The sequence below is a fragment of the Poromitra crassiceps genome, assembly GCF_964638095.1.
Source record: "Poromitra crassiceps genome assembly, chromosome: 11".
Classification (NCBI taxonomy): domain Eukaryota; kingdom Metazoa; phylum Chordata; class Actinopteri; order Beryciformes; family Melamphaidae; genus Poromitra; species Poromitra crassiceps.
In genome coordinates, this window is record NC_139643.1 from 47,843,824 (window position 1) to 47,862,630 (window position 18,807).

The following is an 18,807-nucleotide window of genomic DNA, read 5'->3' on the forward strand; positions in this document are numbered from 1 at the left end:
AATATTGAATTATTGATCAGCCCTAGGTTTAGGGTAAGGTAAGTAAAACAACGGTTAGGTTTAGGCAACAAAGCAACTTGGTTGGGGTTATAGTTTGGGGATTCGGGATTCGAACCAGGTCTCAAATGGGTCCGCCACTCCCACCCCTTCTCCCTAGTGCAACTTAGACCTACGTAAACCTCAGACCGTTATGTCCAAACCACTGGGGGTCACCGCGGGGTCACCGCAAGGCGACCTCCAGACGCTCCTGCGGCAGATTGCCTTTCGCGTGGGCAATTATGCTGAGGGGGCGTGGCAAATCTGAAGAAGTCGCTCAAATCTAATTTTGGAATTTCTTCGTTTCTCTGAATACTATGTCAGCTGAAATTCTACAATGCCAAGTCAAATTGTGAATGAATACCTGTCTAAAACAAAATACATCGACACCGCTTGAATGTTTGTAAACAAATTTTTACTGATACAGTTAATAATATTGATACCGCAATGTAAAGCTACCATAATGCACATACCTATGGACTTATGAGTCATAATGGGCACTAGATGGAATATAATAAATAGTTGAACACAACATCTGTACACAGAAACATTGCCCCAAAATCCATAGAAATGTACATATACCAGTACAACATTTATTTATTTTCCTTAAATTTTACGAATGACAAATTCTCCAAAATAAAACAGATATCCTCCATTGTCATCTCTCCTTCTACTTTCATTATTTTTGAAATAAACACAAGCAACTACTGAATTTAGAAGGAAATTATGTACAGGTTCCTAAACAAGAAACTCCAAAAAGGCACAATTGTCTATACAACATGTACAAAAAAGAAATTGTCTGGAGCTGACAAAAAAAGTAAAAATAAAATGATTGGTCATCATTATAATCATCATATGATTGCACGTACAATATGAATGTCAGTATCTGTGCTTTGAAAGGCGATTTGCAAAGAAACAAACCCCTGAAGAAGAAGTGTTTTCAGTCTTACAAAGTGACAAGCATTACAAAAAGAGAACAAAGAAGAAGAGCTTTGCCATTGGGGCCTTTTCAGGTGGCGATGACCAGTCTGTCTTCGTCATCACTGGACGCCTCGTTATAGTCATCAGTTACCGGCTTATGCCAGGAGGACAAGGGCAGTGGCCTTGGAGGTGCAGGATCGCCGGCGCCCCCAACTGGTGTCTGCTTAGAATTGTCTGCTCCACTCTCTGGAGCGGGTGATGGCTGCTGCTGCTGTTGTTGTAGTAGTAGGGATTTACCCCTCTCCTCCTCCACAGTCTGTGTAAGCTCTGCTCTCGGGCTAGGCCTGCTGGCCGAGGTCTCTTGTGGCGGGCCGCTGACCATCAGAGGGGCGGGTGGTGGTGAAGCAGACGTGCAGCTCCATGAAGGACCAAGCCCATGTTCCGTTTGAGATGACTGGGCTCCCAGAGCTTCTGCGCTGCCCTGCCTCTCGTACGGCCCGGCGAGAGGACCGAGGGTGGACAGAGGGCTGAGGGAGGGGAGGAGGGCAGGCAGGGCGATGTTGACTATCTGCAGGCCAGGGATGTGCGTCTGGGGGCCAGTGCTGCTTTGCGAGGTGGGGCTGGCAGCTAAAACCTGCAGCCCCAGGGTGAGCCCTTGCTGGGGCAGCAGCTGGGCCGAGGCCAGGCCTGTGTTGGTCAGGCCCATTAGGTTGAGCGTCTCCAAACCCACGGGCTGTAGAGTCCGAGCGTGCAGGCCGGCGACCTGCCCGAGGGGGAAGCAGGGCACGAGGCTACTGATGGGCTCCTGCACCACGAGGGGCGTGAGGGCGTGAGAGCCCTCCGGCTGGGGGGACATGCGGGGGGCTGGCAGCGGGCTGCTGTTCCTGTGGATGACGCTCACCGCCGGGATGGTGAGCTGGACCGGGCCCGCTTGGATCGGCACAAAGGTGGAGTAAGCTGCCAGGCCAGCAGGCACCAGCTGGATCCCCCCGACTGGAACCATGCTGTAGGGGGAGCGAGATGGCTGCTGGGAGTGCAGGGGCAGGTGGCTGAACAGGTGCGTGTGGGGCCCTGCTCCTGGTACCTGGGATAGGCCCTGTGGGGGAAAGTGCATGGGACCGTGGGAGACATAGCAGGAGGTTTGAGTGCTGCGGTCCACTGGCACACCTGACTCGCTTGTCGGCGCGATGGGAGGGGCGGACGAGCCATCCTGTGAGGAGGGAGAGAGAGTGAGTGAGAGATGGAATCTCCAATCACACTTGCCTTAATCATGGTCAAATAAAATCCTTGCGATGAGATATGGAGTAGACGCTAGAGGGCGCTAACACTATCTGAACAAAGCCTCCAAGTCGAGAAATCGGGCTAATCAGCGTTAAGACTATTCACCTTAATAGAACATTCACAGGAGCTTTGTGGAAGTGCCTGGCATGCAGGATTTCAAGGTAAAGGTATGGATAGGAAAGAAAGTGAAGGGAGACAGACAGGGAGCGGTGGAGAGAGATGTCAACGAGAAGTACATGGGTCTCACCTGGCCGAGCTTGGAGCCCCCCTTGCCCGGCACGGGGGGACTAGGGGGCACATCAAAGTCAGGGTAGTCGATGGACATCTGCCTGCACGGTGACACAGGGCTCATCATGTGCACTGACTCTGTGTCTGAGGTGTAGGCATCTGAGACGGGGTTGACGGGCGGGGGAGAGTGAGGGAGGGGACCAGGGCTGGAGCAGGAGCCCGAGATGGACATCTGCTTGCACAGGGACACGTGGCTCCACATGGCGACAGGCTGGTAGTCACACGCTGGAGGATGGTAGTCAAACGCTGGAGGCTGGTAGTCACACGCTGGAGGCTGGCACTGGGCGAAGGGGGCTGAGCTGATGGACATCTGGGCCAGGAGGGCACTGGGAGGGACCTCGGCCTGGTTGGAGGGGATGTGCTGCGGGCTGGCAGAGACCGAGGGGTTGGTGGACAGGCCAGACTCGGCCTGGCTGTCCTCCTCTTCCTCCTCGTTGTCGTCGTTCTCCTCGTCGTCGGGGCCCTCGGACTCGTCGCCGTCGGAATCGGGACGGTCGGCGCTGCCCACCTGGCTGTGGTCGCCTGCAGGTGAGAGAAAACGTGAGACGTGAGGAGGAAGGAAAGAAGGAAGGAAGGAAGGCCATCTTGTTATTCTACAGAGCATATTAGTCATCACGGCTCATGCATAAAAGATGAGATATCAGGCGGCATTTAAACCATCTTCATTCATTTAAACAATCCAACATTCTTATCGAGGTTTCTCTCACACAGAGAAAATCAACGCTGAAAAAGACCACGACGCAGAGTTGGAATGTCGCAGTAGTGGGCTTCCACCACACCCTCCTAGACCACCATAAGCCCCCTGAGCTGCTCCATCACGGGCAGAGGAGGAAAAACAAACACGCTTCTAGAGAGACTGGGACCATAGAATACTTTCAGGCAGCTTCTCTTCTTTTTTTTCTAAAATTAGACGCAGCAATTTCCTCTTTCTAAACGCTGTGCACGCCGCCCACACGCGCTCGTGGAACAAGCTGCATGTACAATTTCTAATGAGACCACGGGCACAGCTATTGATCGGCATAGCTACACAGTGCACAAGCAGGGACAATCCCCCCATTTCATATCACTAGTCATTATCAGGAGAGCTATTTAAAGAATCCTGTTGTTTGAATACATAATTATTATGAAAAGAGTCTAAACGAAACCTTGCTGGATTCACCCAATAAGACAATAACAATGTACCGGCAATAAACCATCGAACCAACAGACAAAATTGTTTATTCACGTTTGCTTAGTTTTAACGATGCCATGCGCGTTGTCTCGACGTTAGCGAGATATAGCTTCATAGCAGCACACAATGTCCCCCTGTGTTATTTTCCCTCTAGGTCGAAGGCGGAGAAATGAAACACTGTACCAGAGTCGTCTGCGTCCTGATCCTCGATGAGACCTTCAGGCACGCCCATCTCCAGGCACTTCTTACTGTGGGCCTTGGATTTCATGTGCTTGGTCAGATTCCCTGCAAAGTGGGGAAGAGAGGCGGCGAGGTCTTACGGGTGGGCGGAGCTTGAACAATAGCACAGAGGGAGTTTATGTAAGAGAAGGGGCGTCTTTGGGCAAGGCTGCATGTAAAGGGTGAGTAACTGACGAAGACATTTTTAAAAGGAGACGTGGGCTGCTCTGACACCGAGTACTGTTCTGCAGTGTCGCGTGGGCAGGCCCGTTCGATAAAGACTTGGTGAATCATACTGTCTTGGTTTTAAGAGGCGCTAAAACATCTTTCATTCCAGAGCTCCTCACAGGGAAAAAATTATAATTTAACTCTAGGGGGGGGGGGGGGGGGGGTTGTAGGCCTAAATTGTGATAATGAAAATTGTACAACAGTCTGATTGAATGTTCATGTTCGTGTATACATATACCGTATACATATATATATATATATATATATATATATATTCTTCAAATTTTTATTTTCCATTTTTTTCAGAACACAGAAAAACAAAAACAAAGACAAACAAGCTCAGTCACAGGAAAGGAAAAGAAAGAAAAAGCATACACATATCATCAACATTCCGACATTATAACGTGTTGCTACCAGCCGCATAAGGTGCTTATGTGCTTGTAAGAGACGTTATACATAGAATCCCGTGCAAGGAGGAGTCAATGAGAAATCAGCTGGGCGAGTTACCCGTCGCCCCTAACCAGCCAGAAAACCAGCCAGAAATGGGTCCTAGATATAAGTATAAGTCCAGGACCAATTCATTTAAGAAATGTTCTTTTTTTCCGTACTTCACTCCAAAACAATTGTTCTGAAAAAGGTTATGGTTTGTAAAATCCCATCTATATTAAATATGAAGAATACATCACAACCCCTGACCCCCCCCCCCCACCTCTACTCTGTAGTAGTTAATCAAGGGGGTTTAACTTGCAATTTTCCGAAGATCAAAATGTAAATAGTCACAAAAACATCTCTATGTTGCTTTGAAACACTGAAACAAAGAAAGTCAAGCAGTTTGCTCTTCTAACCTTTGGTCTTGAAGGAGAAGTTGCAGTGGACACAGTGGTACGGCCGGACATCAGAGTGGGTGCGGATGTGTTTGCGCAGCATGCTGGGTTTCTTACAGCGGATCCCACACTCCTCACAGATGTATTTACCGCGCCCGCGCCCCCGCACGTAAACATACTCTTCATTAGATTTGTATCTGCAAGGTTAGAAATGGACCCATTAGACATGAACACTGTACATTGGCAAGGCAAGCGTATGAAAGTATTTATTTTTTAAATTTTGAATAAATAAGTAATTATGTGAGTAAATAAGTAAGTAAGCGAGTTAGCATGTAATACTATTTCTTTATTGCTTATGTACATACCCTCCATCGAATATTTTGACCCGCCTTGGTTCTGTTTTGGATGACACGTCCTTGTCTGACTCATTGTTGGGCTGAGTCTCTGGTTGTACTTTGCTTCTGTTTTCAGCTGTTATAGACTTCTGGGTTATTAGTACCTGCAAAGAGATGAAATTATCTACTGTAATATATGTTTTTTTTTACACACTTCTATCATGCAATGCAACACATAATGTGCTAGATTATTACAACTTTGCAAATAATTGTTTTGTTCTTACCCTGGGCATGATGTCTTTCAGCATGCCGGAGTAAGACAAGATATCAGATTTCCCACTCGTCCGTATTGCCGAGGTGTAGTGTATTTTCTTGGAGGTCTGCTTGGAGTCAAACAGAGACATCACCACCTTGGTGGGCAGCCCGAGCGGGTTAGGGTTGTTGGGGCTGACGATCCAGGCAGCATATGCTGAGATCTTCAGGTCAGTCTGTGGAACATGGAGTGGTTTCCTCTTCATCAAAAAACACCATGTGAAGGTGGTGGCAGTCTTCAGGCTGGGGAAAGACAGGCGATGGCTGTCCTTTGTGTTGACCACAGAAACAAACGAGCTCAGTTTCACCTGACCACCTTGGAAACTGGACGGCCTTATTGGAGATTTGGCCGGAGTCCATCTCTGCTCCTCAGCTTTGTCTTGAGGCTTCAGAGTGCGATTAGCTGGGGTGGAAGTGCTGTGGCTACCTGGCGCTGTGTTCAACGCAGCGCCTGGCTCCTGAGGAACTAGAGTAGTTGTGTGTTTTTCCAGCGCAGCGCTGTCGGGTGACATCGGCTTCGAATCATCATGAGCCTCCGAGTCCTTCTCCCCATCTACTTTATTCTGGGGCAATGGTGGGGCCTCCGTTTCAATGGGACTGTCCGCTGGTTCAGTGGTGCAAACCTGCCTGACCAGTGTCAGCTTCCGCTGTCGAGTCACCTCGGCCATCTTGGAGTTCAGATAATTGACTGACCTGCCATCGGTGAGACAGGCAACACCATGTTCATCCTTCGCCCGCTTCTGGTGCTTCTCCATGTAGATGTCCAAGCTGTTGGCAGGGGACAGCATTCGTTTGCTCGAGGCAGTGGGCTCCTGCTGTGGACACAGGTTGACCGACGCCAGTTTCTGCGTGCAATGTAAAGACCCGAGAGAAGGCGCTCTTTCTCCCGTCAGGTTATGAGTGCTAACGCGGTGACTTTGAGTTCTATCCTTATTTACAGTCGGTGCAGTTTGGATGTGGCTATCTACAGTGTGAATGGATGAGAGGCTGTTCTTATTGGACACATAAGGTGCAGGGTTCATCTGCTCGTGGGTTATCAGTATCTGTGGCAATGGGGCAGCACCTGTTTGGGTCTGATTGAACGGGTCCCTTTGTTGTCCACCTGGCAAAACAACGGCCTGTGTCTTAATCTCAGAAGCCTGATGACTCTGATGAGCAACATAGACATTTTTCAGTACATCTGAAGACTTTGAAACACTCAAAATCTGATTGGCAATAGGTATTGTTAAAACTGGTATAGCTATTTGAGTTCCCTGGGTGCTAGAGAATGAAAATGTTTGGCTTCCTCTCGGAGCAGGACAATGCAGTTGGTATTTGGGCACAAAACTTTTCCTTTCTTCAGAGTCTGACTTATTTGGGATATGTTCACGACAGATCGAGATCTGGCTCAGAGGTGGCTGTATCTTTTGGCATATCTGAACCCTTGATGTTTGATGCCAAGGGTGTGGAAGGCCATGGACTTGAGGCTGCTGAGTTGGGTTACCCAAATTAATGCTTTGCACCATTTGCTCATTCTTCTGCAAGGCTGGTTCTCCAGAATGCAAGATAAAAGGCTGAGCCATGGTGGGCTTATTGGCAATATGGATCTGTTGGGATCGGTTCTGACTTAGAGACCTTACATTTGTAATGCTAAGTTTCTCCAGAGGTATGATATTTTTACGGACAGTTGGCTGACTTTCTGGACCTATCTTTAAAGACATCTGACGAACTAATGGCCCCCGTCGTCTTTCGATGAGTGGCACCTGGGCAACTTGGGAAGTCTGCGCACTTTTGGGCTGACCAACTGGGGACAAGGGTCTGCTGGGAGACACATTGCCACAGTCAAAGGACTTGCTACGATAGTCAGATGAAATCTCCACAGAGGGTTGTGTACAAGTGATCTGTTCAGATGCAGCGCGCCTCATGGTGCCAGGCACACCAAGTGTGTTGAAGGCTGTTGGTAACCCTTGAGGCTCTGGCAGTTTGCTGACAAACTCCCCTCTAGAAGGGCTCTCTGCTCTGGACGTCTCTTCTCGGTCAAAAGAGGCTGAAATGCTGGAGCAGCGGGAAAGACTACTGTCCCTGCTGAGACTTCGCGAGAGGTTAGACTCAAAACTGGATTCACCTGAGGATTGGTCCATTTGAGCAAGACGAATTCTCTTCTTTTTGGGTGGGAGTTTCTCCGCTGGCAATTTGGACAAACTCTCACTTCTCTGAGGCCAATTGAAGGTATCTGCAGGCTTATCTGCTGGCTCGGTGCTCTGTGTTTCGTGTTCTCTGTCTGGTTCCTCTGTGACCAGAATTTCGGGAACCTGGATATTGTTTTGCCGAACCAGACGAGACTGGTGGACAGGGGTAGTAGAGCTTTCACCAACTACTACTACTACTATGTCATCAGGTAAATGTTCCATCCTTTGTTTCCCATAGTCAACACACTTGGGTATAGACATTTTGTCACGGTAGCTCTCAATTGAAACATTTGCTATAGCATCTGTTTTGACCTTGTGCTGGGCCTCTTTTTCTATACTATCAACAGGAGACGCCCTGTCAAAAGATTCTGATGTCTCAAATGAATTGGGTCTGCTGAGTGAGTTGGTGTGCCTAATGACCGAAGTACCACTGCCTTGCCTCTGCAGGTCTACTTTAGTAGACATGCTAATCTGGGCCTCTCGTATTGGTGACAGTCTGGAATCTGAAGTATCTATACCTCGTGCTGCAAGCTGGACCTGAGGTAGTTGTGTCTGGTTGTTTTTAGGCTGTCTGTCTACCATGGCACCGTGCTGAGAAAATGGCCGACCTGCCAGAGCCGTTGGCAGCTGACATGTATCAAAACTGACAGAGCAAGGAGGAATGGTGTCGGTTGGAGATTGGTCGTCGTCATCTCCAACACTCTTCATTTTCCTTCTCTTTCTAATCGATGTCTGTTGATCGAGTATTCCTGAGATGCCTGTTGATCTGGGGATTAAGGGCTGCTGCATGTTAACCTGAAAAACATCTTGCTCGGTTTCTTTAAGAGTGATCGGTTTGTTTTTTGGACCATGAAGCTCAGAGCAATAGAATTTCTTGTGATTTTCAAAATTCTCTAACTTTCTGTACCGGTTGCGACAGGTCTCACACTCGTACATTGTGCCTTTATTCTGCTGGGGCTTTCTGTTCCTGTCCTGACTGTGCTCAAAAGATCTGCTTCGTGGCATCATCTCTATGGAATTACTGAAACCATGATAGCCCTCGTCCATGGACCGGACACAAGGGATAACATGCCCCTCACTCGTGGAGAAGTCCTCCACTGCTACTTGCCTCACTAAGGTACGAGAATGTATTGCTGGATTTGGGGTCGATGGAGCTGATGAAAATACGTCATCATTCAGTGAACTAATTTTGTCATCAAATGACTGACAAATTCGTAAAGGGTGGGGCTGGGGGGCAACATTAAGGGGAAGCGCAGAGTGTCCCGGTGTAGTAGGCATAGAGTTACTCCTTGTTATTGGCAAACAATCCATTGGTGGGTATTGAGGAGGTACAGAGAGAAGAAATACTGGCTTTGATTTATCTGTTGGGGTGAATGGGGACTTGGGGATGTCTGAGCTGGAACTCGATCTTCTTGCCATCGGTTTAAGGTCAAACTGAAAAGAGTCTTTGAATATGTATGATTTCGGGGAGTCTATGCTACCTCTCCTCGAGAGAGATGTCCTTCGTGGTTTGACACTGTCCAGCTGCTTGTTGTCAACCACTGCCTCATTATCCGAAATCAACTTTGAAATCCGCTCCTCCAGAGAGAGTGCCTTGACTTCCAACGGCGGACGCATCTGTCCCTGTGTGACTCGTGGCTTCTCCTCAGCTGCTACATGCATTACCGCGGCGACCACAGGAGGGAGATTGGGAAGTGTGCTCTTGGAAATGTCTATCTCTACTGGTGGAGTTATCTTGACAAATGGACTCGGGGGACTCATGGCCTGGTCAGCACTTTCAGAGCGTGAGAAGTAGCCGGAGTCGGTACTCCCTAAACTGCGAGGACTAAGTAGGCACTTGGCCTGTTGCTGCTGAGAGAAGTCTGTCGCTTGTTGCCTCTGAAGCTGCGCGTGTCCACCGAACAGTGGAGACTTGCAATGTTGGTCCTCGTCTTCGCTCACAACATCTAGCGAAGGATTCGTACAGTCCACCTCTTTCAGAGAAGACAGGACCGTGATGCTGGATCTCAGATTGGCCGTCTGGAAGTCTCGTTGCCGTTGTGCGGCGGCTTGCTCGGGCGCCGGATCTGTAACCCTGGGGCTATCTGCTCTCAGCGGGGAGACGTTCACTGGGTAAACGACCACTTTTGGAAGTGCGGCCGTCACTTTGGGCTCATAACCCCTCTGACCAGAGGCTGGTTTCATTGACTCGTAGACAGCCGCCGAGTCTGCTTCCCCGTGGCTCGCCTGAGCTGTACCCGCACTCTGCAAACTACTTTCAGACAAAGCCGTCACACTGCTCTGCGACGAGTCGGGGTCCAGGTCCGCGGTGCTCCCTTCCTCATCACTGTCCCCGCTCTCCTCCGCCTCGGAATGTGTCCCGAGGGCTTTGTCCGACTCTTGGGAGAGCGATCCACCTCCGGATTCGGAACGTGCGACCAGGCCCAGTTTTATAGCGTGAGCGTGCGATTTCTTATGCTTGTATAAGTTGCTCTTTGTTTTGAATGAGAAACCACACGTGACGCAGGGGTATGGTCTTTCTCCCGTGTGAGACCTGATGTGTTTGAGCAGCACGCTGGGTTTGGCACATGCCCGACTGCAGTATTCACACACGTACTTCCCCGGCTTCTTGGGCTTCTGGTCCTTAGCCACCTGCTCGGCACCAAAGTTCATAAGCGTTGCCATCTGGACCTGGTTGCAGCCAGGTGTCACCGGGACCTGAATGGTGCTGGGAACGCTGGCCGAGAGGGACTGGCACGTGTGCACAACTGGCGGCTGGCTTTGTGGCAAGGCATTGGAGCCCGAGGGAACGGGTGCGTGAGTTATGGCGGACGGGCCGGTACCAAAGCCCATGTGCAAGCTGGGCTTCTCCTGATTCGAAGCAGCAGGTATAAAATGTGGTGTAGCGTGCGGAGACGATTGCAGGGGAGAACCCTGGGCAGACGTCTGCATATTACCCTGTAGTGGTCCTGCAACGCCAATGACGTTACCTTGTTTGTCAAGATAATACGTCTGCATGTGGGAAGGTTGAGCCTGGAGGCCAAAAGCTGGTGACATTGACATTGCTTTTGCGTCACTACTGGACTGAGCAGCGAGGGCGGAAGCTGGTATTCCAATGGCTGTAGGTTGCAAGCAGTTTTTAAAATCAGGCTCCATGGCTTTTAGTAGAACGTCCAGGGGAGCACTGGTGTGGTAGGAATCTCCGTCAAAGCTGGGGTTGCTGCTCGTGCTGTCCTTGGGCTGACACGCTTCAGCTGCAACGGAACAGCCCTCTTCCCCACTGATGGGATCCAGAGACGATGGCCTTGGACAGGAAGCTTCTCCTTGCTTCAGCCTTTCATGCTCAGTGGAGGATGCCCCTTCCTCGGGGGATGCTGCGAGCGCTTGGGCATATTCTGGGTCTCTGATGCCACCTGGTGCCCTGGAGGGATTGTGCGAAGGACTGTTGGGGTAGGCGGAGCAGGAAGGCGTCGTTTCCGTGGTTGTGGCTCCTGATGTTTTTGACTGCAGGGGCTTCTTCACTGGGGATTTGGGAATTTTCTTGAGCTGATTCTCTCCAACCACCTTTTTCCTCTTCAGGCCTTTTATGTTATCTGCATTTCTGCGACTGCTTTCAGATGTCCCTGTGAATACAAACACAGACGAGATGAGTCGATAACCCATTACGCCATGTCAAGCTAAAGAGTACATTTCTATGCATTACTTTTTCAAAACCTTTCCAACCACACCGTATGGGCATAGGGACCAAGAAAGTCACTACTGAGAAAATGCTGTACATTTCATGTGCTGAATTGTTGGAACTCCCTTATTTGCTCATGAAACTAAAAGCACTTAAATTGACAATTTGACGCTCAGATTTTAGAATGTGTTTACACTTGTTTGTATTTGCTTCTACAAATATAATGAAGAAACACTGGTACTGTACATTTCAGTACATTTACAATATATATCAAATCAAGTAGTACTAAAGCAACATTAGGATAAGGTATTTTAACACATTGAATGCCAGCCATGTTTTCATTCCTGTAGGTAAGTTGTGCCAGGGGTGTTTTTGACGATTCTGGCTCATTTTAGAAACAGACGAGGATTCTTTTCTGTTAAGAATTCATGAACACCAATCATCTAAAAATAACTAATAGAATGTGTGCTTTCTCTGTCTAAAAGAGTTAGTTTGCAGAGTTAGTAGTTATGTAGATATTAGCCGTTGAGTACAGCATGGTTTCAGCGTCTGGAAATTTATTCAGAGATAAATGGCTTTTTGTGAAACAGTCACTTTAACCATTCATTTTTGGCATCAGTAAGACCGTCAGACATTCTAAACAATAGTTTTGAACAGTAATTTCCTCCATAACAACAGGAAACACCCCTCTCATTCAAACTCCTCCCTCCGTGTGTCTTGTGTCCTCCTGGCTGTACAGCGGGCGTGTCAGAAGCGCTTTTGCTGCTGCCTGCCTGTGTGCCTGCCTGCCTGCTTGCCTGCGTGCAGACGCTCCTTGTGCGAGTCAAGATGGGCCGGGGAATGCGTGGGCGATGGGCAGATGTTGATTCTGGCCTTTCTGAGGTGTTTCAAAGTGTGTTTCACCTATGATCTATTTTGCAAATCGCTCTCCGCTCTCTGTGTGCTGCTGCCGGTGCGCGGCCGCTCTCAGGCAAGACAAGTCTTGAATGGATTACTGTGAAATCGCCACGGCATTTCCTTGAACGGCTTGGTCCCGCGGCAGTTTTTTCTTTGATTTCGGTCGTCTGGGGGAGCACTGTCAACACTTAGTGGGTCGGTAAAATAGATTATACACATTATCTTGCTCCAATAGTGATCTCGAAGATGTAAAAGTTGTTGATTGATGTACCACCGTCAAAAAAAAAAAAATGTTTATGTAAGACGAGTTAGCTCGTCCTTGGCACTTAAGCGCTGGATTATGTAAGACGAGTTAGGTCGTCTCTGGCACTTAATGTGTTAAGTGGAAAAAGCATACAATTAATGTTCCATTGAAAATATAATAGATTTTTTTCTTTATAATGGAGGTTGCTATATCTTAAACTGACCGACTGGAGGGAATAGTTTCATCACTCTTGCATTCACAGCATCACTGTATATAAGATTCTATTGTAGTCAGAAGTACAATACTGCAGTCTGCTGTAGTTCCCTCCTAATGATCAGAGATCAAGCTTGTTTGTTTATGGTCTCATTATCTCAAACAACAAGTGTCCATCGAATCTGCGAGGAAATGATCAGTCTATATGTTTTGTTGACATTACATCATTTATTAACCCATTGATACCTGATGCAGCATTTGCGTTTATATCCCTCATTTGTGTGTGTATCCCTTTAAGACCGCGTCACGCGGTTCGCGGTCTTACAGTAAAGGGATACACACACAAATGCTCCATCAGGTATCAATGGGTTAAGCACACTTTTTCCTATGATCATTTCCTTGTGCGGTGTCAAAACACACATCAAAGGCAAAAGCAGCACACACCACCACCATGGAAACACACATTTCAGGAGATATACATTTTGGCACAACACCAACATTATATTATTATATGACATTTCCCCCTCAAGCCAAAAAAGAAAGAAAGGACAAAGTAGTATTATTACAGTATTTTGCATCATGATCAGTCATCTATGAACCATATGCTTACTAATTTCTACTGTCATTACATTACATTGTTGCAATTCTTTTGTCACCAATAGAGATCGATCAAACTCATATTAGTTCATGGTTAGTTTAAGGCTGCAACAGGACTAGCATTCTAATTGCTTTGTTACATATCAGTGCAACTTTTCTAATAAAACAAGCAATTGAAATAATGGTATTGAAGACATACATGCACGATACGAGTGCTATACAATTACATAATGAATAACATTCAACGCTATTATATAACAACAATGTTGTAGACGACAGCCATTAAAGTGGTGTACCGCTAACTTGGATAAAGAGCCTACCATTCCAAATCAAGTTAGATCAAATCAGGACATCTTTTCACCGAAGGTAATTGCCTACGCTCTGTCTTTTCATCTGTGTTTCCTCACTAGCTGTTCTTGAATAGTTGGTGAGGATACATTCTTTACACAGATATAAGTGAACCATCAGCACTCCCTTCTGTCTTTTCCTCTTCTGCTGTGCTCACGCTTCATTGCATGTAAAAAGAAATCCTTTCTTCATTTTGCGTTTTTCTAATAATGTCGACCTGTGGACCCTTGGCTGTTCAAAAAAAGGAAAACCTTGCAGTTGCTCGCACTGGTTATCCGCTACCGTACTCCATGCCATGGTACTACAGACAAACTACCATCAGTGTCTGAGTCAACAACACTGCACTGTTTTTAAACAGACGCACCCATCCAGGATGTCCCACACAATGTGTCATATATACACATTATATACACATTATATACACATTATATACACCCTACAAGGCTGATTTGGGCATGTGGTTTTTAAGGACATGTTGCGTAAGTTCAGCCTGGCCCTGTCACAGTTTCCTGGCTTGTGGAGGTATTTCCCAAGATGAGGTCAGGATTCCTCCGGGGCTCGGGCATAATTAGATCCGAGGAACGCCTTGTCTTTACATAAGTTAATCCATTCTGCACACAGACATGCAACACAAGACCTTTGAAAGCAGCATACAACCAACATCATAGTTCTCCACAGGCAAACCCTATGATACTCGAACCGTTCTAAATCACACATTACAAAGAGGGACCTTTTGTAGCAACAACAGTGGAGTCACTGAAAGACATGGAAAAGGCTTAATTTGGACGGTTCACAGAAACGTTTACATGTCTGCAACTTAAATCCGAGGATTTATTATAATATAAAAAAAAGTACAATATAAACAAACAATATCTATCATGTATAGATGTACATTTCAATAAAATGTAAAAAAATCAAAAAAAACAAAACAACATTTGACTAGACACCACTACCAACTAAAACCTATCTATTCAGTAAATGTATTATTTTGCCTTTTTATATTGTCAAAGGTCATCTCTATCAACGAGTAGCGACCTGAACATGAATCCCCCCCCCCTTCCGCCCCCACCGCCAACCGACCAATCACATGTTGTTCCATGGAAATTAGGTGACTGGTCATTTTCCATCACTTTTCCGGGCCTGGGAAGCACAGTTTTCAAATTCCATGACTGTAGCAAGCATATCATTTGGAAACAGAAAATAGTCATGCCATGGTGGTGGTCCAGTATGGAAGAGCTATTGATAGAAGGAGCTTCTTTTAAAAAGTAGCTTGTCAACAGGATTAACCTTTGACACGTACAGTAGTGACTTCAGTGCTTGCTGTATTTTGAGAAGGGGATTGAGATATTCTTATTAGGTTTTAATCCTTTCTCACGTCTCCACCCGATCTCATTGACAGCGGGTGAGTCAGTGAAAGCTCGCACGTCCTGCAAATAAACTGGGATTATTTTTTTATTCTTCTTTTTTCAAAGTTAGTTAAGGATGAGGTAAGCTTAAATGGTTATTTCTCAGGCAACATAAAGCTGCCTGGGGTTAAGCTAACTCGCTATTCTATTTTGAACATAGTTACATAACAAGCCACTCAACTAAGCAACGTGCTCTTCATGTGTGTAAGATGAATGCCATTACTGTAGTTTTACTGCAGTATTCACTGCAAGGAATGCAGTTATGCAATTAATTAATTAATTAATTTACGTAAATAAAACTGAGCAATATATCATTTGCCGGAACATCTGCATTGTTTGTTAGACAAAAATGGACAAAAAAAGAACTGTCTTCTGTCTCACTTAGGCTGCTTTCTCACTGGGAACGATTGCTTTCGTTCCGTTCTGTTCCGTTCCGCACCCTGGAACGATCGCCCCCCCCCGCCCCTCTCCCCCGCTGGTCAGCTTTCACATTACAGCGTTTCTTCCGCGCTCGGAAACGGAACAGAGTGCACTTGCATCATCAACTATTGCCTGGAAGTTTATCGTCGCCCGTTTGTTGTCTATGTGGTTCAGAACGGTTGGCTTCCACACTCGCAAGTGTTTTCCGTGCCCGGGCACGCCACAGCGCTCCCCAGACCACCTTCTCAAGTGCGATCCTGTCACTGTCAGATTGTCAAATGTTCCGAAACTGGGGTCAATTTGGGGACAAGTGTGCTCGGGAACGGTACCGGGGCGCCAGTGAGAAAGCACCCTCAAGATAAAGGTCACATGAATGAACCCTAAATATTTACCAGCCGTTCTAAAACGTAGAATCATATAATCGCCCTGCTCATTTCAATGTGTCACAACATGAGAATATCAACAGATCACTACGGTAATAATCCCTGCTGAGACATGAGAGCATGTTCCGAGCAGCGGGATGGAAAAACAAAACATTGTATCCCCCACTCGTCTAAAATGTTGCTATTGCAAAACAACGACCAAGGAATGTAGAAACCAAATAGAAACAATGTATCGTATAAACATTGTATTACAAAATCATTTCAGCGAACGGTGCTACGTTTTGATGCTGAAACAGGAAGCTGCTGCAGAAATAGCACAGCAATGGGATCTGCTTAGGTTGGAGTAGCCAAACACAACTACTCAACTCTTCCACTAAAAAGTATACATTATGTAAATAGTGTCCGCACAGAGGGAAGGCACAATTAAACCAAATGAAACCATAATACCGCGCGAGCTACTTTGGGCTCAATAAAAACAAACACAGGGAACAAAAATATGAATTATTTTGACAAACCAGTAGTGCAAAGAGAAACGCATTATATAATACTTTCTTTTTTTTTTTCTTCAGACCACTGATGCAAAACACAAACTGATTTGTGTCTGTGAATCCTTTCCAATTCAGTACTGCTAAGATAAGACTGAATGTGTTTTGTTTGAGGTTCCTTCTCTCAGTGTAAGCAGGTGGTGAAGAGGAAGAAGATAAATTCCCCTGGAAAGTTCAAACCCTCCTGAAAGTGAAAGCACTCTCACTTCCTCGTTGAAACTCAAACTCATTGATTTTTAAATCCGAGGTCTTGATAACAAAAGAAAAAGAAAAAGTCTCTTACCTTTCTGTGAGCTTTGGGGGTCTTTCAGTTCTTTCTGCGCTTCTTCGATTTTATCTGCAACACAAGGACAGATAGCAGGTTCAGCACAAGGACAGTGCTGTACAGATGCAGGAGAGACTCGCGCTCCACAACACCAGAAGGCCAGGCAGCATGTAAGTAATGATACTGGGGATGCTCCTTCCCACACGGCTGCAGGCAGGATGAAGGACCTTCTAATGGAAAACAGATCTTCTTCCACGGCAGAGGGAGTGCACCAGAGAGCCGTATGGAAACTACCATAATCACGACCAGGGTGTTTCACAGACAGCGTTTGCACGTGCGATGCGTGCGCAAACAGAAATACCACCACAGTGTGAATATGTATGATAAATATACGCGTTAAGTGCACAGGAAAGTCAATTATTAGGAATAAGTATTGATAGGGATATGTGGGTTGATTTATGATATTGTGTGTGTATGGGTAAGTTTGTATACGTATGTGTATATATATACATGTATGTATGTATGTGTATACATGAGCGTGTGTGGAGGAGCGTGGGAGTTGGTATATGCATGTATATAGATGTATCATTTTGTTTATGAATGATTTGGGGGCAGGACTCGATAAGCCTAGGCTTCTTCTGGCCCCTTTTCAAACAGTTCGCCTTTTCTTTATGTTGGAGTTTTCCTTTTGCTGAAGTCTATTGGACTGTTATGTTTATTGGTTTTTTCATTTTATGTATTGTTTTAACTGTTTGAAATAAATTGTTTATTCTTTTATAGTTTATTATATCACTTACCCACAGGCTCATTTACATATTCAAATTGCGGCGTACGTACACCCCTCGCCTCTCGGGGGAGACAAATTCATTGCATTCGCTGGGGCCACAATAATCAGCCGCCAATCCAGCAGGTGGAGAACCTGTTTCAATGTAATGTGCACCATATGGATGTGTGGGAGGGAGGCCACTGGCTGTGTGTGACTGTAATCAATTTGAATTATATAAGCAGGGCTTAATGTGGCCCGCATGGGGCGTACCACGCAGTGGGATGAGAGGGGTAGAAGGGTGAGCACAGCACACCCTGCTCCCCCCCCCCCCCCCCCCACTCCTGCTGCAGGGCCACTTCCACAGGCCGGGCCGTGGGCGGAACCAAGAGCACGCACGCACGCACGCACGCACACACACACACACACACACACACACACACACACACACACACACACACACACACACACACACACACACACACACACACACACACACACACACACAGAGGAACATGGGTGGTTACATTGTAACATTTTTCTGCCTCCTCTGACCATGGAAACTAGATGGAAAAATAAACCAATTCAATTTCTGTGCCCTGCCCATCACACCAGAATGCACACACACACAAAAAACAAGGCCTGAAGGACCCATGGTAACAATTTCGTCCTAGATTGCACAAATGCAAATTGAGGGTGAAAGAGGATGTTCTTCTTCTGTTTTCCAAAAATCGCAGCGCGATGCCGGGAATACTCTGAGGAGGGGGAGGGGGGGAGGGGGACACGAGCAGGCCACGGACGAGGTCAGTGGATTATGTCATCTTGAGTGTATGTTACTATAGTCACACCCTGCTCCATCGCTCTCTCTCTCTCTCTCTCTCTCTCTCTGTATCCCAGGCACACGCCACACATTACATAATGCGTCCCCACCCCTCCCTGCGCTGCCTGCCTGCCGTGGAGCAAAACAAAGGCACCCTGCCAGCAGAAACACAGCAACCGAGGCACATGGGGAGGGAGAGAGGGCAGTGTTGTTTGTTTTTCCTTGTGTGCGCGAGAACGCATTTGAAATAAAGATGGAAAAAGAGGGGAATCTTTTAGTATCGTTTGGCGCAAATCATCACGAGCATGTGTCCGTCTTCTGATGCATGTTTGCATAAAAAAGAAATAAAATAAATCACATAAATGACCTGCGATGTGAGAAGCGAGAGCGCCCCCTCTGGACAGAGGCAGCGGGGCGGACTGTGTTTTCCTGGCACAGACACACCGGCTTGGTGCGCGTCCAAAA

The 18,807-nt window shown here is 46.8% G+C and overlaps 1 protein-coding gene across 1 annotated transcript in view; it reads right to left on the reverse strand.

Annotated features, from left to right (window-relative positions):
* Positions 1-484: 484 nt before the first annotated feature.
* The window catches only part of hivep1 (HIVEP zinc finger 1), a 71,721-nt gene continuing 53,398 nt past the window's right edge, over positions 485-18,807 (reverse strand). Inside the window, exons 2-8 of the mRNA XM_083645749.1 lie at positions 16,778-16,831; positions 5,588-11,385; positions 5,334-5,467; positions 4,990-5,165; positions 3,881-3,982; positions 2,486-3,048; positions 485-2,167 (exon numbers count right to left, since the gene is read on the reverse strand). Of these exons, the coding sequence (XP_083501875.1) occupies positions 1,046-2,167; positions 2,486-3,048; positions 3,881-3,982; positions 4,990-5,165; positions 5,334-5,467; positions 5,588-11,385; positions 16,778-16,831 (7,949 nt within the window). The 3' untranslated portion in view covers positions 485-1,045. The remainder of the gene's footprint in view (positions 2,168-2,485; positions 3,049-3,880; positions 3,983-4,989; positions 5,166-5,333; positions 5,468-5,587; positions 11,386-16,777; positions 16,832-18,807) is intronic.